The sequence below is a fragment of the Pan troglodytes genome, chromosome 8 (genome assembly GCF_028858775.2).
Source record: "Pan troglodytes isolate AG18354 chromosome 8, NHGRI_mPanTro3-v2.0_pri, whole genome shotgun sequence".
NCBI classification, from domain to species: domain Eukaryota; kingdom Metazoa; phylum Chordata; class Mammalia; order Primates; family Hominidae; genus Pan; species Pan troglodytes.
The window spans coordinates 86,046,245-86,069,522 of NC_072406.2; the positions used below are offsets into that span (position 1 = coordinate 86,046,245).

Genomic DNA, 23,278 nt, shown 5'->3' on the forward strand with positions numbered 1-23,278 from the left:
CTTTCTGCCATTTTCTTCAGATTACCTATTGACATTAGATTTTATCTTATTTATTTTTTTGGAGAGATTAGGTCTCACTGCGTAGCCCAAGCTGGAGTGCAGTGGCGTGATCTCAGCTCACTGCAACCTCCACCTCCCAGGCTCAAGCAATTATTGTGCCTCAGCCTCCCAAGTAGCTGGGACTACAGGCACGCGCCACCACACCTGCCTACTTTTTTGTATTTTAGTAGAGACAGGGTTTCACCATGTTGCCCAGGGTGGTCTCTAACTCCTGAGCTCAGGCGATCTGCGCACCTTGGCCTCCCAAAGTGTGAGGATTACAGGTGTGAGCCACGGTGCCGGCTTATCTTATCTGTTTGCTTATTGGTTTTTTATCTGCCTCCCATCCCACCCACCGTTTGAACAGGTAATTTGTCTTGTCACCTCTGTAAGCCAGAGCCATGGATGGTATCTGGGCTTAACAGATGTTCAGGAATGCTGGTGAAAACATCAAGGGCACAAAGGAGTCAGGCCATGGAGAACGCTCCAGGGTCTGGAGATACTCTTGCCTGTTTTTTCAGTGAACGTTTACTCTCATTTAAACTTCCGACATATGGAGGAAGATTCTATTATTATCATCCCCAATTTGCAGATAAAGGATACTAAGGTGCAGGGCCAGGATTCAGACCAGGTCTGTCTGACTGCAAAGCCTGAGCTCTGTAAGGTATAATGCCCTTCCTCAGCATGGAGCAACTGTGGGCACAGGCTACCTTCAGCTGAGCCTCTGCAAACGCCTTGGCCTCAGGGTGCAGCCTGTAGACCCCTGGGACCCAGCCCACCTGTCTCCTGCTGACCTGGAAAGCAGGAGGCAGGCTCAGGAGCCACTCACCTTGATCCCATCTGTAGCGTTGTGTACCACAGTGGTTTGTGGCTCCTGTGAGAGAAGATGAAGATTACCCTTCCGACTTGGGGACAGACTATGGCTCTTCCCTGAGGAGCCCCACCTGTACCCCAGGACCCCCCGCAGACCCTATGATGACCACTGAGGCCTGCCCACCAGCCATCTCCAGAAGACAAAATATCCCGGCTCAACTGGGGTCCCGGGCAGCTGGGATAGCCCTGGATTTTGGCAGCAGCACTGGCTGGTAAGAAAGAGAGGCCTGGCAGGTGCAGGTGCCCAGGAGGCTGAGACAGCAAGGGCCTCTGTCCCTGATTCCTGTCAGTTCTGAGGGCTCTTTCCACATGGGGTTCCCACGGGGCAGGTACACTAGAGGAGCTGTGGGACTGAGGGCACAGGCCGGGCCCCGCCCACAGCGTTCATCACGGGGAATGTGTGAGGCAGGAACATGAGCAGAAGAATGAGGTCTCCCAGAAAGAGCCAGGACAGGAGGCCCCCTCAGCAAGCTGAGCCCAGAGAGCCGCCCACTGCGCCCGCCTTCTGCCTTCCCTAGTTCCTGGCCCCACGCCGCCACGTCACGTGGTATGAGGGTCCGCAAGGAGGGGAATAGCAGGCAACATCACCTCTCCCTCTTTCCCAGTCACCCCCCTGCTGACTCTCTAGTTAGCCACCACTAGCAGAGGGAGCTCCAAGAGCACACAGAACCCCTGGAGGAGCCCAGAGAGAACTTAGCCAGCATGAGGCACTCCAGGAGCCTGGAGACCTCAGCACCATCCAGAGGTGGGGACCCCAGCCCTCTTTCCTGTTTCTGGCTTTGCAAAGGAGAGGCTGAGGCAGGTTTTACAAGGGGGCCTCCAAGAACTGATGTTCAGGTCCCAAGAAAGCTCCTACCCTCTCCTTTCCTAAGCAACTCACCTTCCCAGCCCCCACAGCAGACCCACTAGGGGTCCTGGGCTGGGCCTGGGAGGTTCAGCTGAGAGCCCTGATCACTCTTCCCCCCACCAGCGAAAGGAGCAGGAGCAGGAGCAGCACTTCTGCCATGCGGGATGGAGCGCGGCCAGGCGGGACAATGAAGGGGAAGGGGCATACAGGGCGGCACACAAAGCAGTCAGTTCTATGGGGACCAAGAAAGGAACAGGCCAGGAGGCCAGGGAGGGGGCACAAGAGGAGGAAGAGGGAAGGGGCAGGAGGCAGCCAGGGTCAGAGGCGGAGAAGCTGTAGTCAGGAGGTACCATGGCCGTCTGCAAGGGCGCGGGCTCTTGGGCTGGGCTTACGAGACTGTTTTTGTTGTTGCTCTGTGGCTGAGACAAGAAAACAGATGGTTTAGTTCCTCCAGAGTCCCCAAGGCCACTCAGGTTCAACTCCCAGACCTCCCTTGCCCCCTGGTCTGGCCTGGAGGAGGTAGGCCTGAGGTGGCCTCCATAACGCTGTGTAGATGGGAGCGATGGCTAGAGAGATGATCAGAGGAAGTATTTGTGGGGCCCAGAGACCTAGCTCTGGGGGCACCCTCAAGGTGGGACCAGCCCAAAGCCTTGTTTTAAAGCATCCCTCCAGAAATCTCTGCTTATGCCAGGTGCCAGGTCATTGCAAAATCCACACCTGACCCAAAGAAGTTCAAGATCTTCTTCCCACTGTACAGGAAAAAGGGGGGTAGTTTATAAGAAAGCAGAACAAAATTCAGAAACTCTGGTCCCCTATCTGTGGGCAGTCTCCTGCTGCACTTTCAACCCAGCATCTGTATTTCCTTCTTACAACACCAGCTCGAAGCCTGAAACAAAGAGGAAGGAGAAAAGAAAAGTATGCCTGGCCTAAGAGATGGTGTCCAGAGGATGGGGGTGGAAGTCCCTTTCAGACACAAAATGCATTCACTGACCTCAGGGAGCAGAGTCAGGACTGTGCTGTTCACCTTTTTGTCTGACAAATCTTAGGCCTGATCAGCTAGAAGGGCAGTGTTCCGGGGAGGGGCAGGTGAAACCCAGCGGGGCTGTAGCTGTAGTCCCAGAATCCAGCCCCCAGGACAGAGTAGGCCACACACAGGCCAACATTCCCAACAGCACCATGACCACCAGGGATATCTCCTTGCCTTTCAAAACTACATGGTGGTGGGTGGGCACGATGGCTCACACCTGTAATCTCAGCACTTTGGGAGGCCAAGGCGGGTGGATCACCTGAGGTCAGGAGTTCAAGACCAGCCTGGCCAACATGGTGAAACCCCGTCTCTACTAAAAATACAAAAATTAGCCGGGCATGGTGGCACATGCCTGTAATCCCAGCTACTCGGGAGGCTGAGACAAGAGAATTGCTTGAACCTGGGAGGCAGAGATTGCAGTGAGCCAAGATTGCACCACTGCACTCCAGCCTGGGCAACAGAGCAAGACTCAAGACTCCATCTCCAAAAAACAAAAACAAACGAACAAACAAAAACATTACACGGAGGGGCACAGCAAGGGAGGGGCAAGGGGAAGATGGAAGGAAGGAAGAAGGCTGATCTCCAGGGCAGGGAGCCATATCCATGTGATGTTCTTTGCCTCTGATAGTTCCCTAACCCGCGTACTCCATCTCACTGAGTTCCAGTGGGGTTGGGGGCCACTGAGGAGCAGCCTGATGCCTGCAAGTTCTTCAATAGGCAGTGAGACAAATGTGTGGCTACCATCCCTGCACAGGGCACAGATGATACATCGACAGCGAGAATGTGTGTCTTCTCTCCTAGGACATACACAGAAAGCATCCTGACTGTCCTACTTCTTGCCTGGAGGCCTCTTGGACCAGACCTGAAGCCGTCCACCGCCAGCTTGCTGTCAATGGCTCAGACATCCCCAAACCCAGGGCTAGGCATGGAACCTCAAGCCAGGCACCAAGTGACTCCACTGAACAAGACTCCACAGACTGCGACAGGCTAGAGAAGAGGGGTCCCAGGAGTAGTGAGACGGTGGGTCTAAACTCACGGGAGCTCTGCTGTCTCTCATTCCCACCAAGAAGCAAAGCCCACCTAGCTCAGTGAATGATGCTGACCTGTTCGGGGTTGGTTAGAGAGGGCTGCCCTACCTGTAAATCCCAGCTGAGGCCAAGACCCTCACAGGGGGCAAGGACTCCAGGGTGCCCACAAAACCTGCAGAGGGCTGGGATGTCACCCAAGTGGCCCCACCTCTGGTTTATTTATTTTTTGAGACGGAGTCTAGCTCTGTCGCCCAGGCTGGAGCGCAGTGGCGCGATCTCGGCTCACTGCAAGCTCCGCCTCCTGGGTTCACGCCATTCTCCTGCCTCAGCCTCCTGAGTAGCTGGGACTACAGGCGCCCGCCACCACACCTGGCTAATTTTTTGCATTTTTAGTAGAGACAGGGTTTCACCGTGTTATGGTCTTGATCTCCTGACCTTGTGATCCACCCGCCTCGGCCTCCCAAAGTGCTAGGATTACAGGCGTGAGCCATCGTGCCCGGCCCCCACCTCTGGTTTTAATGGATGGTTTCATAATGACTCAGGCTGCTGTGTTGCCCTTGGTGCCCAGTGTCCCGTGAGAAAGATGAGTTAGCTGTCCCCCGAGGGCTGGGTGGGCAGAATAAACCACTGGGCACAGCTAGAGAGAATGGGATTTGCACGGGGGCAGAGCCAGGAGAGCGAGACTCACAAGTGGGAGCCTGCAACCAGCTCCTCTGCCCACCACACAGTTGCCCTCCAGCTGCCAGTCTGTAGGAAGCAGCTCCTCATGCCTGGGAAGCAGGGCCTCTCCTTCTGGGTGACAAGAGAGTGAGGGTCTCTCCCTTGCTTGCCCCAAGTCCCTACCAGCTTCACATCCTACCCTGGGTCGCTGGGGTCTGTCCAAGCTCCACAGCAGGGGGTGCCGTACCACCCCTTCCAATGTCCACTTTTTAGGCTACTGGGTGACCTTGGGCAATGGCCCCCGCCTGGCAGGACAGGCCACACCTGCCCACACAGCACAGACATGCAGTGAGGATGAGTGAGGCACACGCACGTGGCAGAACAGGTTTGCGTGGCTGGCAGGCGGGCACAGGCAGCATGGAGTGGGCGATGGGTGGGCAGGCAAGGCTCACCATTAGGTGCACGCTGGAACTCGACTTCCTTTTCTGGACACACCACAGCAAGAGGGAAAGAGAAGGGGAAAGAGGAGGTAAGAAGAGAAGCACAGAGACGCTGCAGGTTAGCGCACCAGTGTGGGCTCTGCATCAGGGAGAAAAGAGCGGAGGGAGACCCGGAGTCCAGCACCAGAGGGTTAAACAGCACACGGACCGACAGGCACTCACACCCTCCAGACCCTGGGAGGGAAGAACTCTTCTGTGGTCAGGTTCATAGACACAGATTTAGTATCTTCTGAGATGTCTCAGCCTTGCTCAAAAAAAGCCTCTTAAGGAGATTAAGACACAAGTCTGTGAGGGTAAGTATCATTTTGCTACAAATTTACAGGTCTGGGTTCATAGGGTTAGCTCACCCTGTAATGTTATTTATTTTCTCTCATTACTAGAACTGTCTGAAATTCAAGTGAGCAGCCACCAGGGAAAAAGCAAAAGCTACTACAGGCTCTCCTAAGCTCTAATAAAATTTGACTTCTGACTTCGCTGCACCCCTACTATGCTTTTTACATAAAGATGCTGAGCTTTTGAAAATCACCTAGCAGTTAAATGTTGGCCTTCCTTTGTCAGTATAGCCATGCTTGTTTACAATATTTGAATTTTTTATTGCATTTTGCAATTCGTGGAAAATAGAAACACAGGAGTGCCAGTGATTAAAACTACAGTGATCATAAAAATGCAGGGATGTAAGCCACAGGGAATGTTGAAAGCAGTGATTCCTCAACCTCAACTAGATGCTCACGAACTTTACGTTCACATGTGAAACAGACGCATCAAGATGAAGACCACGTGGAACACTGAAAATATATCCCAGAAGACTGTGTCTAAAAAATGAAGGGTAATTATCAATGTCATCATTAGCTCACTGGGGGTAAGGTCCCCCGTAATATGTCTGTCTGTCGTTCAACTTTTGCACATTCATTTAACAATGCCCAGCAAACACTGAGGGCTGTTTCAGGTAAACACAGCTGATAAACTGCTCCTGCCCTCAAGCGGCCAGCATTCTTTAGAAGGCATTTTCAGGGATTATTATTATAATCAACGAAAGAGGCTACAAATATTGACAATGGTCCATAATTTAGAATTAGATTTAAAGGAAAAGAAAAACCTAAATATAGTTAGGCCTCTTTTACATTGGCCTTTTATTTATTTATTTATTTATTTATTTATTTTTAGGGAGTCTCACTCTGTTGCCCAGGCTGGAGTGCAGTGGCACCATCTCGGCTCACTGCAACCTCCGCCTCCCTGGTTCAAGCAATTCTCCTGCCTTAGCCTCCTGAGTGGCAGGGATTACAGGCGCCCGCCACCACGCCCCACTGATTTTTTTTTGTATTTTTAGTAGAGAGACTGGTTTCGCCATGTTGGCCAGGCTGGTCTCCAACTCCTGACCTCAGGTGATCCACCTGCCTTGGCCTCCCAAAGTGCTGGGATTACAAGCGTGAGCCACCGCACACAGCCTTACAGTGGCCTTTTAAATATGCTCAAATATGATATTTTACTTCGAAAATCATCCCTCAAAAAGAGGGAGTTCCCTTATATTCATATATATAATATAAGTAGCGGGGTGTGTGTGTATGTGTGTGTATATCTCCTTGTCCCTTTACCCAACTAAAGTGTTACTGCTTTCAGGAAGGTTCCTATCTTATGTGTCTTTACAATTTCCACAGTACCTAGCAACATGCCTTACAGTTAGCATACAGGCGACGAAAGTTTGCTGAGTTGAGCTGGGTTTGCTGACTTTGGTTTTTCCCCAGGCTAAAGAAGAGCACAGGTTTCTAACTTGCACTGAATCACGGCAGCAAGAACTCTGCGCAGGCACTCACTCACCAGGCCCAGTCTTTGTTCTGCTGATTTTCAGGGGCTTGTTGTCAAAGGCCATTGCAGGATCTTGACTTAAAGCAGATTTTTGACTAATGGGGAATAAGTTCTCAGCCTTCTCCTGGCTTGCTCTCTTTTTCCTAAATTGTCCTGCATGAGAACCTGAGATCACCCTTTTCCAAAGACTGTTTCTCAGGTTAGTGAACATTTTTCAATTTCCTTCTCCATTCAGGGATTTGCCCTTAGCCATGCATAGCTGGGCTCCTTCTGAACCAGCACACTACCACATTGTCTAAATGTGAGGTCTTTTTATTATTTTTTTAGAGATAAGGTCTTACTCTATTGCCCGGGCTGAAGTACTGGCATGATCATGGCTCACTGCAGCCTCAACCTCCTGGGCTCAAGGGACCTTCCTGCCTCAGCCTCCTGAGTAGCTAGGACTACAGGTGCACACCACCATGCCTGGCTAAATGCCAGATGATTTCTAAAGAATCATATCTCACTTTTACTTAAAAACTGTATATTTATTTTAAATTTTAAGCTGGAAAAGCGTTCAAACCTCTTTCTCATACTTAATTTAACAAAATAATTCAAATAGTACTTAGGGAAATAACTATAACCTTTCGTTTTCCTTGCTTGCTTTCTTTTTTAAAGATAGGATGGCCATTCTGGCCTGGGACTAGCAGAAGGCACAAGCTGTCCTACACTCTCAGGATCTGAGAGTTTGTGGCCTCTTCAGTCATCCTCACAAGTGGCTCTTACTCTTCCACAGACCCTGGGTCACTGGCATCCAGCTTCAAAGAAATCTAAATAGAAGCTAAGTCCCCCAAATCAAGAACACAAGACAGACTAGCTGCTCAAACCAATGCTGGTATTTTGAACATCTTGCAGAAAGCTTCTGAACAGTGAAAAAGAAATCGCCCTATGGACACTTAAGTGGTAGGAATTGAGGAAGGGGGAGTTGGGAAGGGAAGATGGGATCTAAAAGAAGAATCCATGATGCTGAAAGCTCAAGACCATCTGAGCTACTTCACAGGCCTCCCTCATAACATTGATCAAAACCTTGACTTTGAGAGAGCCTGGAAAGGTCGAACTCTGCACATCTTGCTTTGTCCTCTCCTTTTCGTTTCTCACCCCTTTGATGCAGCCACAACATAAGTTGTTATTTACCTGTTTCATATTATAAAAGGACTGCAGCCACAATACAAGCAATTTGGAAAACAGAGAAGGGGCATGGGAAAACCACTAATACTCCTAGCAATCTTCCAGTCTTTTTAAAAAATGCAATTGGCCGGGCACGGTGGTTCATGCCTGTAATCCCAGCACTTTGGGAGGCTGAGGCGGGTGGATCACAAGGTCAGGAGATCGAGACCAGCCTGGCCAACATAGCAAAACCCCGTCTCTACTAAAAATATAAAAATTAGCCGGGTGTGGTGGCACGCGCCTGTAGTCCCAGCTACTTGGGAGGCTGAGGTTGGAGAATTGTTTGAACCCGGGAGGCGGAGGTTGCAGTGAGCCAAGACCATGCCATTGCACTCCAGCCTAGGTGAGAGTGAGACTCCGTCTAAAAAAAAAAAAAAAAAAAAAGCAAGCAATCTTTTAAGATATCATTATAGGCCAGGCGTGGTGGCTCATGCCTGTAACCCCAGCACTTCAGGAGGTCGAGGCGGGCAGATCACCTGAGCTCGGGAGTTCAAGACTAGCCTGGGCAACCCCGTCTCTACTAAAAATACAAAAATCAGCCGGGCGTGGTGGCACATGCCCGTATTCCCAGCTACTCAGGAGGCTGAGGTGGAAGAATCACTTGAGCCCGGGAGGCGGAGGTTGCAGTGAGCCAAGATCACACCACTACACTCCAGCCAGGGGGACAGAGTGAGACCCTGTCTCAAAAAACAAAAAAAAAGATATCATTATAAGATATAATAATACAAGCACATGTCTTACCTCTTTTCTTTTTTTTTTAATTGAGATGGAGTCTTGCTTATGTTGCCCAGGCTGAACCTCCTGGGCTCAAGCAATCCTCCCACCTCAGCCTCCCAAGTAGCTGGGATTACCAGGCATGAGTTGCCACACCTGGTATTATGCTTTACTTTAAAAAAAAATAGTATTTAAAAAAAATTCTGATAACAGTAGTGCACAATCTAGATGAAAAATATAGAATACAGAAAAATGTGTAAGAAAAAAAGTTTCTCAAATTCCCATCACCTGGTGAAGTTACTGTTGACACTTCAGTGGGCTTTCTTCCAGTCCCTTTTTTATCCACATATTATATACTGAATAAATATCTACAAACACGTTTCTTCAAACCAAATTTAGAATGATAGTGTATGTACTCCTTTTCTTTTTTATTTTTTGAGACAGAATCTTGCTCTGTCACCAGGCTGGAGTGCAGTGGCGCGCTTGGCTCACCGCAACCTCCGACTCCCTAGTTCAAGCGATTCTCCTGCCTCAGCCTTCCAAGTGGCTGGGATTACAGGCACGCACCACCACGCCCAGCTAATTTTTGTATTTTTAGTAAAGACGGGGTTTCACCATGTTGGCCAGGCTGGTCTCGATCTCCTGACCTCGTGATCTGTCTGCCTCGGGCTCCCAAAGTGCTGGGATTACAGGCGTGAGCCACCGTGCCTGGCTTGTCTGTACTCCTTTATATACCACTTCCTTCACTTAATATAAAACATTTCTGCACTTTATTTTTCACTTAAAATATCCCTACGGTCATGAAAATTAATAACTTTTGAATAGTTTATTAAATAGATTTCCCATAATTATTTAGTCATTTACTGGCTTTTAAAAAATCTTTTTATTTTTAAATTTAAAAACATTTTTAAGAGTTGGGGGTCTCACTATGTTGCCCAGCTGGCCTCGAATTCCTGGGCTCAAGCAATTCTCTCCTGCGACAGCCTCCTGAGTAGCTGGGACTATAGGTACGCACCACTGTGTCTGGCTCCTTACTGGCTTTTCAAATTGTCTCCAATCTTTTTTTTCTTCTCTCTTTTTTTTTTTTTTTAAACAGAGCCTCACTCTGTCACCCAGGCTGGAGCGCAGTGGTGCGATCCTGGCTGTAACCTCAGCCTCCTGGGCTCAAGCAATCCTCCCACCTCAGCCTCCCAAGTAGCTGGGACTACAGGCACGTTCCACCACACTCAGCTAATTTTTTTTTTTTAGAGATGGGGTCTCACTACGTTTCCCAGGCTGGTCTCAAGCTCTTGGGTTCAAGCAATCCTCCCAACTTGGCCTCACAAAGTGCTGAGATTACAAGCATAAGCCATGTGCCCAGCCTCCAATCTTTCCACAGCTATAAATAATGTCATGTTCAACATTTTTCTGCTTTTAGCTTTTTCCTATTTTGAATTATTTCTTTAGGAAAAACTCTCAGAAGTAGAATTAACAGGGTAAAAAGAGGTAGAAGCATTTTTATGGTTTTGACACACAGGCTGTTTTAGAAAGGACCATTCTGGTTTTCACTACCATCACTAACTAGAGTCCAAAAATGGCACCTTGTTTCAATTTGCATTTCTCTGATACTAGTGAGGCTAGAAATTTTTCCACATTTGTTATCCAGTTCTACTTCCTTGTTTTCAGGTTGTCAGTTTATTTTCTTTGATCATCTATCTTCCTTTTTTTTTTTTTTGAGACAGAGTCTTGCTCTGTCCCCCAGGCTGGAGTGCAGTGGTGTAATCCCAGCTCACAGCAACCTCTGCCCCCTGCAAGGTTCAAGTGATTCTCCTATCTCAGCCTCCCGAGTAGCTGGGACTACAGGCGTGCACCACCACTACTAGCTACTTTTTGTATTTTTAGTAGAGAGGGGGTTTCACCATGTTGGCCAGGCTGGTCTCGAAATCCTGGCCTCAAGTGATCAGCCCACCTCGGCATCCCAAAGTGCTGGGATTACAGATGTGAGCCACCACACCTAGCCTATCTACTGGGTTTTTTTTTTTTTTTTTTTTTTTTGAGACGGAGTCTCGCTCTGTCACCCAGGATGGAGTGCAGTGGCACAATCTCAGCTCACTGCAAGCTCCGCCTCCCGGGTTCACGCCATTCTTCTGCCTCAACCTCCCAAGTAGCTGGGACTACAGGCGCCTGCCACCACGCCCGGCTAATTTTTTGTATTTTCAGTAGAGATGGGGTTTCACCGTGTTAGCCAGGATGGTCTCGATCTCCTGACCTCGTGATCCACCCGCCTCGGCCTCCCAAAGTGCTGGGATTACAGGCGTGAGCCACCACGCCCAGCTTCTACTGGGTTTTAAGAGGGATTATTTGTCACAGAAACTCTTTCAATAAAAATATTAACCCCTCCCATCACAACTGCTGTGAATATGCGGTTGGCCTTTTAATTTTGGGTGATCATTGGCCTCTGGTTCCCACCATGATATTGAAGCTCTTTTCTCAAAAGAATGTGGCATAAAACTCATTTACTGAGCACATATCAGGGTCAGACACACAACACATTGCAGGGCTAGGTTCCCCACGCACGTCCTCATTTAAAGCCTTTACCTAATGATGTGTCTGCCCAGCCCTCATCCTCAGGGTCCCTGGAAGAGCTGCAGCTGCTGCACATGTCTGTTTTCCCCCTACCTCTCTGTCCTTCCTCTGTTTCCTTTGCCGACTCTTGTTCCAGCCCTTTCTTAACACATAACCCCAAAATTTTGCCTTTACCAGACTCTTAAACCTTCATGTGCTTTGGATTCATGAAAGTGTTTTTAAAATTCACAGATTCTGCCTCCCAGCCAAGGCCTCCAGAATATGAATTCCAAGCTGGGCCCTGGATGTGCATGGTTTGAGCTGGCTCCTTGGGCTAATCTTACATGGCTGCACATGACCTTCATCTTTGACACCAGTAGTATCTAGAAAGTTTGGCTAGAAACCTGTTCTGTAATGGTGGCTTTTCCATCCTCTCCCCTCCACCTCAACAGTCACTGCTTTATTTCAGGTCTCATTTTATGCAATTGCTGTTCCCTTCAGCCATAAAGAAGATACTGAAGTTCCCAGAATCATCATGCTGTTTCAACCTCGTGTATCTTCACATGCGCTCTTCCCTCTGCCTGGAATATCCCTCCCCTCCTGTCTCCTCCTTAACCCAGCAAAATCCAGCTACTCCCTCAAGCTCAATTCCTGGCCATCTCCTTCCAGAAGATTCCTGTCCTGGTTTGAATGTTTATCTGTCTGCTCCCCCAGGCACCTGCCAGGTGCACACCTCCCTGAGACCTTAGCAGACTCCACAGAAACAGTAGCTGCCTTGTGTCTCTCCCACTGTAAACACCTTAAAAGGTAGATTAAGTTTTGCCTTCCCAACTTCTAGGAGCACAGCAGGTATCTTTTTTTTTTTTTTTTTTTTGAGGCAGGGTTTCACTGTCACCCAGGCTGGAGAGTGCAGTGGCTTGATCTTGGCTCACCTCAGGCTCGAACTCCCTGGGCTTAGGCAATTCTCTTACCTCAGCCTCCCAAGTAGCTGTGACTACAGATGCACACCACTATGCCCAGTTAATTTTTTTTTTTTTTTTTCACAGACAAGGTTTTGCCCAGGCTGGTCTCAAACTCCTGGACTCAAGCAATCCTCTCGCCTCAGCATCCCAAAATGCTGGGATTACAGGAGTGAAGCCACCGCACCCGGCTTGCCAAATCATTTCTATCAGCACTCTCACCATAGCTTCCCTGCTCAGTGGCCTATGGTATTTCCCATGGTCTGACACAGAAACTTCCAATTCTGCCTGATAAGACTGATCCAACCATATTTTTGACATCAATCTACCACACACCCTGTGTTCTCACTGGGCAGAGAACATCAATATGTATAAGAGAACCCATACAAATATAATTTGTTGTTTTTAAGTTATAGAAATGTCATGTTGTTTTCTTTTCTATTTTCAGACGGAGTCTTGCTCTGTCGCCCAGGCTGGAGTGCAACGGCGCAATCTTGGCTCACTGCAACCTCCGCCTCCCAGGTTCAAGCCATTCTCCTGCCTCAGACTCCCGAGTGGCTGGGATTACAGGCACCGGTCATTATGACTGGCTAATTTTTGTATTTTTGTAGAGACGGAGTTTCACCAGGTTGGCCAGGCTGGTCTTGAATTCCTGACCCCAGGTGATCCACCCGCCTTAGCCTCCCAAAGTGCTGGGATTACAGGAGTGAGCCACCAAGCCTGACCCATATTTTCAATTTAAAGAAAACATATAGCAGAAAGTAAAACTGCAAAGTGAGTCTCACCTATGTCCCTGCAGCTTTCTCCAGTACGCTCTCTCCTATGAGCTTCCTGGACTAAACCATCTCACGTGGGTCCACTAGCAGCGCTCAGCTGACTCCAGGTGCGGCCCCCTTCCTATGGCGACTGAAAGCCACACCCCCTCTTACACCTCTGTTGTGTACCCCCCAGAACAGAATGCTGCGTGGACATCTGACTGACAGGTACTTATTAAACACTCTCTCCAACTAAACCTGCCCCTTTTCCTCACCTGGCTCCATCCATGTAGCTCAGGGGCAGAGCTTGGGGACTGCACAATGCCCCCAGCTCCATGTCAGAGGGTGTGCGCGGAGCCCAAGCTCCCCTGCGAGGGGCGGAAGAACACAGAAGCAGGCATGCAGAGAATGAGGGAAAGAGGAGGGAGTGGGGAGGGAATGGGGAGGGAACGGGGCAAGTGTGTGTATCTCAGCTGTTGACGCAAGATCTTGGGAAAAGGCCCAGTGAAAATCTAGTCTAGAGTGTAAGCTGGGAGGCTTCAAGATAGCATGAGCTCCTACCCAATGCCCTAGCCCCAGGATCCTTTCTGCCCCCAAAGCATCTACAGAATGTCTTGGGCCCTGTGGGTAGCCCTAGTCACCTCTCCTCTACCTTGGCCAAGCAGCCATTCCCAGCAGGGCTCCTGGTGGGTCCCAGGTCCCTCCTCTTGCCCCAGTCCCATGGGAAAAGCTCCCTCACCCAGTGGGAACAAGCTGTGATCCACCACGGCCTTTGCCTTTTTCTGAGGAGCCTATGCGTCAAGAAAGCTCGAGGCTGTTGCACTCAGTGGGATCTGAAAGTGTTGTAGAGAGAAGGAAAAAGACCAAAAGGAGAGTGGTTTCAGGTTCCAAGCCCTATACCCTGCCTGAATCACTCAGGCAAATTTGGCTTTCATTTGATTAAAAGGATTTGTGCTCTAAAAAGGAAAAAAAGAAAGATAACCAAATGACCTAAAAAACCCAGAGTCAAGCCCTGGAGATGAAGCATCCGTGTAGAAGTCAGGTTCCGGATTCAGCTCTGGTATAAACTATGATTTGGATCACTTCCCCTGAGTCATTCCCATCCAGCTAGGGCCAGGAAAAATACCTCCCTACTTCCCTCTCAGGCCAGCAGAACCTTCTGTTCTGAGCACAAAGGCATCTGGTTTAAAGCAGACTAGCAAGGATAGGAAGATTCCCTGGGAAAGGGGGAACCAGGTGCTAAGAATTCCCATAGTGACTGCAGGGAGAAAGAGGCCAGTCTGTTCAGAGGCTGGAGACACTTACCTTGACACCGCCATCCGACTTCTTGTTCAATAGGCTTTTGGCAGCTGTGAAAACAAAGAGGAAAATCAAGTCTCCTGCATTGTACCCTCTCCCCAACCTGAAGTCCGGCAGCCAGATCCACAAGAGAGTGCTGTGTCTGACAAGGGGGCCAAGGGTCTCCCGAAACCCCCAAAAGAGGCACTTCCTATAGCCTCTCAGCAAGAAGGGGATCTTGAGTGGCGTCAGAGCCCTCAGGGTGGCACCTCAGGATCTCCTCTGCATGGAGGAGGGCATGGATGCACGACACTTAGAGGAGAAACCATGCTCAGTACTGGAGCTGCCTGGGGCACTGGGGACTCTGCCTTTGACAGCTTCCACCCAGGCCTGGAAGCAGAGTGCCAGGGTGAAAGAGTGAGGGCTCCATCCCTAGGTGCCATGGAAGTTCTCTGGATGGCCAAACTGCAAGGATGCAAGACATCTCCTGAGTGTTCTCAAGAAGCAGAGTGTCACAGTTCACACAGGAGACCAGAGGACAGACAGACACAGACACAGAAACCAGGACCACCTACAGGAGGGTTTTGCCAGGGGGTTGAAGCCTTCACTGAGCAGGTCCTCACCAGGTTCACTGGGTCCTAGCTGCCACCCTTTCCCCAGTGTCCACTCTCTGGACCTGTGAGCAGGAAGGACTCGGCAGAATAATGAGCTGTCAAACAGATTCTAGCCAGGCATAGGGTGACGCTCCAGGCTGATGAGCTCTGTGCCAGAAGGCTGGTGACACCAGCTGGCCACAAAAGGCCACAGGAAGGTAGCAGACAGTGGGGAGGAGAGTCTGGGAGGCACAGGGAGATGGAATCAGCCCAACTGTCTGATACACCTGGACTGCCTGCCCTGGGTTTGTATTTTGGTTCCACCACTTGCCAGCTGTGTGACCTTTGGTGAGTTACTTAACCTCTCTGAGCCTCAATTTCTTTATCTATAAAATGGGATAAAGTAGGGCTGACATCACAAAACAGTGGTGGGAATCCAGTGGGATTATGCATGAAAAGCACTTAGAGTGCCTGGCATATAGCAAGTACTCAGTAAGTGTCCACCATCGTTGTCACTATTGCTGCCACCCTCCTGCCCTTTGGGTAGCCATTCCTCCCCAAGCTGTGTTCCATCTCTCTCCAGTGAGAACAGGGGTCCTTCCATTACAAGAATTCTGACTCCAGAAAAAGACCTTTGATCTTATCTTGTCGTGCTGGGTTTGAATGTTGTTTTTTAAATGTGCTGACTCCTGTGCCTGACCGCCTACTGTCTAAGTGCTTTCCATTCACCAGCCAGCTCTCAACGCTGGTTGCCCACTAGGATCACCTGGGAGCTTAAAAAAAGCGTACTACCTATCTTATCCCTAAGGGTCTGATTTTATTGTCTGGGGTGGGGTCCTGGCATTAGGACTTCTTACGAGCTCCCAGGTAACAGCTGTACTGCACAGGCAGGGCTGAGAGCCTTCGACAGGGTGATCTTAAGCACCACCATGTTATTTATCATCCCCATTGGAGAGGTGAGGAATTAAGGCTGGGAGAGCTGGTGTGACTCGCTCAGGGTGTGGCAGGGCTAGGATGTGAACCCAGAAACAGCTGGCTCTGAGGCTTCTGCACTCTGGAGCCTTTCAGACCTGGAGGCCAGCAAGCGCCAGACTTCACAATTTTGAGGAGCGCGGCTCCTCTGTGGGGTCTTAAACAGTGCTGCGGAAATCTAGTCCTAGCACCGGGCAGCTCAGGGCAATGCCCAACACTGTCTCTGAGGGCCCACTGTTGGCTGCAGCCCTCCCAGGGCATCGGGCTCTCGGCAAGGCTCCCGCTGCCCAGCTCCATGCCCCCAGGCTACTGCCCCGAGAGTTGGCAAGCGCCCAGCATGCATGGCTGGTTAGGGGGCTCCGTAACAACGATGCGCTTGCAGATGCCAAGTTAGGTAGTCTGTCTGGCATGCCCATCTCAGCCCGCAAGCATGGGACTCGCCTCCCTGGTGAGTGGGCCCGGCATGCTGGCCCTCCTGGTGGGGTGGCAGGGGGCCGAGGCAGGCGGTCGGGGAGGACTCATGCCACGTACCTTGCCCGGCCAGGCCGGCGGCGCTCGCGGCAGGCGAGGCGGGGGCGGAGCTCTGCCTGCCAACTGAGGGGATACAGTCTCTCAGTGCACAGAGCCCCGCAAAGCCACGGGGCCGTCAGCAGCGAGCATGCCCCAGCGCGAGGCGCAGCCCAGGCGGCGTGGCCAAGCCAGCCGAGCTGGGGGAGCGGAGCGCCAGGGGCAGGCTGAGGAGGTAGGCGCAGCCAGCCCTGCAGCAGTCTGGGGGCCTGGGAAGACCGGGCTGGGCCAGGGCATAGGGAACACTGCGTCCCCACCAGACGGAGAGGGCTGCAGTGCCTGTCTCATGACCCCCTCCGGAGGAGGGTCCACAGCGAAATGCCTGAGCCGGTGAGAGGCAAGTGCCCCTTCTGAGGTAGCCCGGCCCTAGCTTAAGGCTGTGATGAAACGCCCTCCCTTCTAGTCCTTCCCTCCCTAGAAGCTAAATGAGCCCACGATGAGAGTGCCGGGGGCGCAAGCAGCCCTCTCCCCTCTCTACATCCCACACACTAGAGGGACTGGCGTGGGGGTCCCAGGGAGGGTCTGTGGCCCTTGTGCAGCTAAGTTTACTGGTGGGCCCCAGCTTCATGCCCCCCAACCCCTCAGAGACACAGGTCCCTGTCTTAAGGGAGGTAGCCGAGAGAGGCAGCATTCTCAGTCTGTGTGTCACAGTGTGCTGAGGTGAAAGGTGCCCAAGAAATAAGCCCTGAGAAAGAAAACAAAGGCTGCTGAAGCAATACACTCTGGAGGCCCCGATTCGCTGTTAGCCAAACTGCTAGAGTCCAGGATAAGCCACATCTCCTACTGGGGGTCAACTCAAAAAACAGCCCTAGAGAAACACACAGGTGCCCTTCCTTCTTGATTGCATCCATAGACACCTCTTTCTGCAGAAGCTTCCGGACAGACTCTGTCCTCACCTGTCCCAGAGTCAGGGCAGAAGAGGCCATCCTGGAATGCTTGCAACATTGTTTGTCTCCTCTGACCCAAGGCAAAGTGAGCTCAAAGGCCAGTCTAGGTCTGGCCAATAAGAACAGGAGGCTCTACAGGGATGAATAAAATGCTTTGTCCTAACACCCGATTTCCTGAAACCAGGATGCCAGTTTCCTGAAATGGAGGGGGAGGCTGATGTGGAGGCCCGGGGCTGCAAGACAGGGCCCTTGCTAAGACTGGCTGGGCTAAAAGAGAAGCAGCAGACTGTCTTCACATTTCTTCAACTCAGAGGGGAGAGAGGACAGAGCTTCGCTCTAGGGGCAACACCAAAACGCCCTTAAATGTCCTCTGGAAAGGCTTGTAGACCCAAAAAGTAGAAGCTGCGTCATTAAAGCACAAGAAGCAAGCGTGGGAGTACAGTTGCAACTCCACCGGAGGCAGCCAGCCACGCTTCCCTGTTCCCATCTGCGAGAGGTGGAGCCACACCACAGTATGCCCGTCGTGGGTACCCATGACACAAGATCAAGCCCCAAACCAGGGTCAAAGGAGAAGGCCTAGGGCAGGGCACCACCAGCCCCGGGCTCACTATCCAGCCCTGGCCTTCCGGAGCTCCATGGCTCTCAGGCTACACCACAAAGCCCTAGGCTCCCTGCCTGCAGCATCCTCACAGCCAAGGCCCTGGCGTTACCTGGAGCCAGCGCAGGCGAGCCCAACAGGACGGGTATTCAGAAGTGGCTCCCACTGAGTGGTGGCTTAGGCTCCCACACAACCCCCTTTCCATGGTGGTGCAGAGGGGAAGCAAGGGAGGGAGTCTTATTATGGGAAGGAGAAGGGGGGGTCTTGAACCAAAACAGTGAGGCAAGGGGTTAGAGGGAGGGAGGACCGGGGGAGATGGCAAGCTGGGCAGAGCCCTCTCTGTCTTCAGTCTCGACATTAATCTTTTCCTCACAAAAAAGCCACTGTGCTTCCCAATTGAAGGCGAACAATAATAGGGGTTGGGGTGAGGGTGGGGGCAAGAGGGGAGTGGAGTGTCTTGCATCTTAAAAATAAATGTCAAGTATGATTTACAAATTATTGGTCCCACCTCTCCCAATTCTTTATGCAAATTTAAGCAAGTTCCTTTCCCTCTCTCCTGCTGGTCTTTATTTCTTCACTTTTATAGCTAGTATCACAGGGAGTATTTTAAGCACAAGTCGCCACAAAAGGTTTAAACATCTGGAATAATTTCTATTAGTCATCTCCACTTGGACAAAATGAAGTAAGAGATCGTCCCAGCAGGCAAATGAATGGTGGCAATTTGGCAATTGAGAAGACTCACTGTACCTCATCTCTCTTTTCTTCCCCCAGCACATTCTCCAAGATCCTAGAATGGCTAAAATCTGTAAAGTGCTGAGAGTCTTCAGAGAGTTAAATAAGAATCCAGAGAAACAAGGTACATAGCAAGCTGGGCAGGCTACTCCTTGGGAAGTTCTAGGAAACAATTCACAAATGTGAGTCCAGCCCCCTGAATCTCAGGAGCAGGACTCAGCAGCAGCAGCAGCCCCTCAAAACAGGATCCTCACTCGCCCTGGTCAAGGTGTGGCCCAGGACGCCGAGGAAACCCAGCGGTGCCCGGGACGGCAACAGCCCATTCCTGATCCACTCACCTCAGCATAATCAAAGTACACAGCTGGGAAAACATACCTGAGAAGTTCCTGGAGACAAGCATGGTCGTGAGGATGGCACCCTGGGGAAAGAGGAAGGTCCTGTGAATTCACTGAGACCCTAGAAAAGGGCAGGCTGGTCTCAGGCAAAGGCAGGTCCTGGCTAGAGCCTGAAGACATCAGGCCTCTGGGCCCCCTCCCCTGCGACATGTACAACCTTCAGAGCCCAGCTCCAGCCAGGAGGGGAGCTTCCTTCTGAAATGGGGCAGGAGCCACACTGGTGCAAGGCATGATGTCAAGGAGGCTGGCAGCCTAGAAACGACACTCACCTTCAGTTTTCTCCGGGCATTGAACTTGCGCAAACACTCCACAGTCTCCTGACGATGCATCATGGATGCCACCGTGGATCGTTGCTAGAAACCAAACAGACAGGCTATGAGCCCCAGCCCAGATCCTCTGCGCCTCCCACAGTCCTGGCACCGATACCATGCCCAGGACAGGGTCATGCACTCAGCCACCCCAGAGTTGCTCTGAAGATGAAATGAGGTCACAGATGTGAAAACACTTTTAGAATAAAAGCACTACCCGAAACTCAAGGTTACAAAAGGACAACATGAACGTGAGAACACCATAACGGATGCTAGACGGGCTGCTGAGAGACCGTCCTATTCTTCCTTGGGAAACAGAGGCTACCGAACAGGAGAGTACCCTGGGGGCTGTGATCCTCATTCAGTCACTCCTTAGGCAGCTATTTACTGAACACCTACTGCGTTCCAGATGCTCAGCAGCGAGAGAACGGCAGGGTTCCTGCTCTCTACAGAAGACATTCCTTCCTTCCAAGAGCCCCTCTCCACACACCCCCAGCAAGGTCCTGAATGAAGCCATGATCCCAGAAGCTAAGGATCGTCACCTTGAAGCATCAATTCTTTTCATCATTCTGGATGTAATTTTTTTTTTTTGCAATGGAGTCTCGCTTTGTCAGTCAGGCTGGAGTGCAGTGGTGCAATCTCGGCTCACCGTAGCCTCCACCTCTCAGGTTCTCCTGTCTTGGCCTCCCGAGTAGCTGGGACTACAGGCACATCCCACCACACCCAGCTAATTTTTGTATTTTTAGTAGAGACAGGGTTGGCCATGTTGGCCAGGCTGGTGGTCTCGAACTCCTGACCTCAAGTGATCTGCTCACTTCGGCCTCCCAGAGTCCTGGGATAACAGATGTGAGCCACTGTGCCCCGCCTTTTTTGGATGGAAATTTGTCTTCAATGTATTTACTGCTAACTTCCTGGCCTCCTTAAACAGAGTCCATGGAACACAGTCTACACTTCCTCAATGACTCAGCTGTCAATACCAGCATCATTATGTAATTTCAGAATATAGTGATGTCCTCAGGGGCTCGAGACACACAGGACTGCAGAGGGTAGGGCCTGCAAAAATGACCCCAGAACAGAATATTTCCCCCATTCTTGGGTGCCTATTTCAGGTTGCTTGCCGTCTCCCCTTGCTGTTGCTGTCTTCACCAGCCTGTCAGAAAAACAAATCCTGGCACCTGCAGCCAGGTGCCCACCAACACTATGGGGCTTCCTCGCATCCTTTCCCTCACCCTTGGCCCACTCTTTCCAGGTCCGGAGGCAACTCTCCCCACCCTCTCTACCTTCCCCAAGTCTCTCATTTCACCTCCTCCTCGGTGTAAATTTCTCCAAAAGCAAAATGAGAGGTCATCAGCAAGAACCCCTTTCAGCTCAGACTTCCACTCACAAGCCGATCTTCACCTGCCTCCACACTAATAGAAGTCTCAGGGGGATCATGCCTCATCCCCGGGGTGGACCCCCTGCCCTTGGCTCAGGAGCCCCCTCTCTTTTTCTGCTGTCCAAACCTTTGCTTCCTCAATTAGCAAGGATCTTCAACTCTTTTCTCTGGACTAGATTCTTCTCTATAGATTATAGTTAAGCCTCTCCTTAAACAAAAAAAAAAATTTTTTTTTTTTTTGAAACAGCATCTCACTCTGTTGCCCAGGCTGGAGTGCAGTAGCACAATAATGGCTTACTGCAGCCTCCACCTCTCTAGGCTCAGGTGATCCTCTCATCTCAACCTCCCAAGTAGCTAAGGCACATGTTACCACAACCAGCTGATTTTTAAAGTTTTTTTTTTGTAGAGATGGGGTTTTGCCATGTTGCCCAGGCTGGTCTCAAACTTCCGGGCTCAAGTGATCTACCTACCCTGGTCTCCCAAAGTGCTGGGACTACAGGTGTGAGCCACCGCTCCTGACCAATATAATCTTTAAAAAGAAATTTTTTCTTCTTTAGAGGCAGAGTCTCCCTCTGTCACCCAGGCTGGAATGCAGTGTCATTATCTTGGCTCACTGCAACCTCCACCTCCTGGGTTCTAGTGATTCTCATGCCTCAGCCTCCCAAGTAGCTGGGATTATAGGTGTGTACCAACATACCCAGCTAATTTTTTGTATTTTTAGTAGAGATGGAGTTTCACTATGTTGGCCAGGCTGGTCTCGAACTCCTGGCCTCAAGTGATCGCCTGCCTTGGTCTCCCAAAGTGCTGGGATTACAGGTGTGAGCCTTACATTAAAAGCTCCCCTGGCCCATCCTAATCTAAGTATCACCATTTATTTCCCACCTCAATGCCTAGCTCCCCATGCCCCTCCTCACCCTCACTCCCTCTTCGTCTCACTGAAAACAGGGTTTCATCTTTCTCTCCACTGTCTCAGTGAAATGATGAAACAATGGCATCTAATGGTCAGAGCCAGGGGATTCTTCCCCAACTTAATCAGGGACTCTTCTGCATCTGATTCCTGACGCTCCCTTACTGAGACCCCCTGTTTCTTAGCTTCTAGGTCTTCTGGAAGGTCTCACTCTCAGTGCTCTTTGCTGGGCCCCCTAACTCTCCCTATCATTAAATGCTGGTGTGTAGTGGCCGTCTCTTCTCTACTACAGCCAATAGAAGTTCACCGTAAGAACTCAACCAGCATAGGAACAGGCCCATCTATAGCATAGGAAGAGGCTATTTCTACAGCCTCACTACCAACTACACAGAAATGACTACAATGTGGATTTCCAATTTTTAGCTTCTTTTCTAATCTCTAGGACCATATTTCTAACCACCCACTGAATGTGTCTGGCTCGAGGTTGCCAGACACCATACTCAGCAGGCACAAAATGAAAACCATCATCTTGGCCGGGCGCAGTGGCTCATGCCTGTAATCCCAGCACTCTGGGAAGCCGAGGCGGGTGGATCATGAGATCAGGAGATCGAAACCATCCTGACTAACACAGTGAAACCCCATCTCTACTAAAAATACAAAAAATTAGCCGGGCGTGGTGGCAGGCACCTGTAGTCCCAGCTACTCGGGAGGCTGAGGCAGGAGAATGGCATGAACCCGGGAGGCGGAGCTTGCAGTGAGACCGCGCCACTGCACTCCAGCCTGGGCGACAGAGCGAGACTCCATCTCAAAAAAAAAAAAAAAAAAAAGAGAAAACCATCGTCTTGTCTCACAAACAAGCTCCTCCTCTGGTTTTCTTCTGGGTCAGTGAGGGTACAACTCTCCGCTCAACTTGAAACCTGGCCTCTCTCTTCTTTGCTCCCCCAAATCCAACCGGAGAGAATTAAATCCTTTAGGTTCTCTCAAATATCTCTTGAATTTCAACACACTGCACATTCCCCCATCCTTACCCTCTGCTGAGACCTCACCTGGTCTTGCTTAGACTATTACAACTATTAAAAAAGCTTCCTGAGCTCTCTGTCTCCAGCCCTTTTCTTTTAAAAATTTTCAATTCCCTTCTTTTTTTTTTTTTTTTAAAGAGGTGGGGTCTGACCATCTTTCCCAGGCTGGAGTACAATGACTATTCACAGGTGCAATCATAGCTCGCTGCAGCCTCAAACTCCTGGGCTTATGATCCTCCTGCCTCAGCATCCCCAGCAGCTGAGACTACAGGCACATGCCACCATGCCTGGCAATTCATTTTCTACACAACTTCCAAAGTGTTCTTAAATGCAAATTTCATTCTTCTTTAAAACCCTTAAATGATTCCCTATGTTTTCAGAATAAAATCCAAACTCCTGAGGCAGAAACCTGTATGTCAGGGAATCTTTTGCCTCATTCTCTTGCATTCTGATATTTGCAGCCTCATCGACAACCAAACAACTCAACATTCCTTCAACTCACCATAGTTTCCCATAACCTCTCACTGTGCTAAACTGTCTGCAGGTTAACGTTCTGAGGACCTCGTTATTTGCCAAGAACAAGCACAGGGGTGTCACCTCCTCCATGCAGCCTTCAGTAACCCCACCACCCACCAGGAACAGTAGGAGCTCCTGTACTCTCATTAGATTCTTGTACCTACTTGTCACATTGT

The 23,278-nt window shown here is 50.4% G+C and overlaps 1 protein-coding gene across 50 annotated transcripts in view; it reads right to left on the reverse strand.

Moving 5' to 3' along the window:
- The window catches only part of CAMK2G (calcium/calmodulin dependent protein kinase II gamma), a 62,109-nt gene that overhangs the window by 10,665 nt on the left and 28,166 nt on the right, over positions 1-23,278 (reverse strand). For 11 of the 50 annotated variants that reach the window (XR_010146642.1, XM_063780788.1, XM_063780787.1 and 8 more), the window contains 5 exons: positions 19,247-19,330; positions 18,958-19,000; positions 14,261-14,304; positions 2,110-2,178; positions 869-913 (listed from right to left, as the gene is read on the reverse strand). Coding sequence is in view for 45 of the 50 variants with exons in the window: in XM_063780788.1 (XP_063636858.1) it covers positions 869-913; positions 2,110-2,178; positions 14,261-14,304; positions 18,958-19,000; positions 19,247-19,330 (285 nt within the window). In the remaining 5 variants the exon portion in view is untranslated. Of the gene's footprint in view, positions 1-868; positions 914-2,109; positions 2,179-4,926; positions 4,960-14,260; positions 14,305-16,329; positions 16,393-18,957; positions 19,001-19,246; positions 19,331-23,278 lie in introns of all 50 variants that reach the window. The other 39 variants (XR_001706668.4, XR_010146641.1, XM_016918633.3 and 36 more) reach the window with 8 other exon arrangements.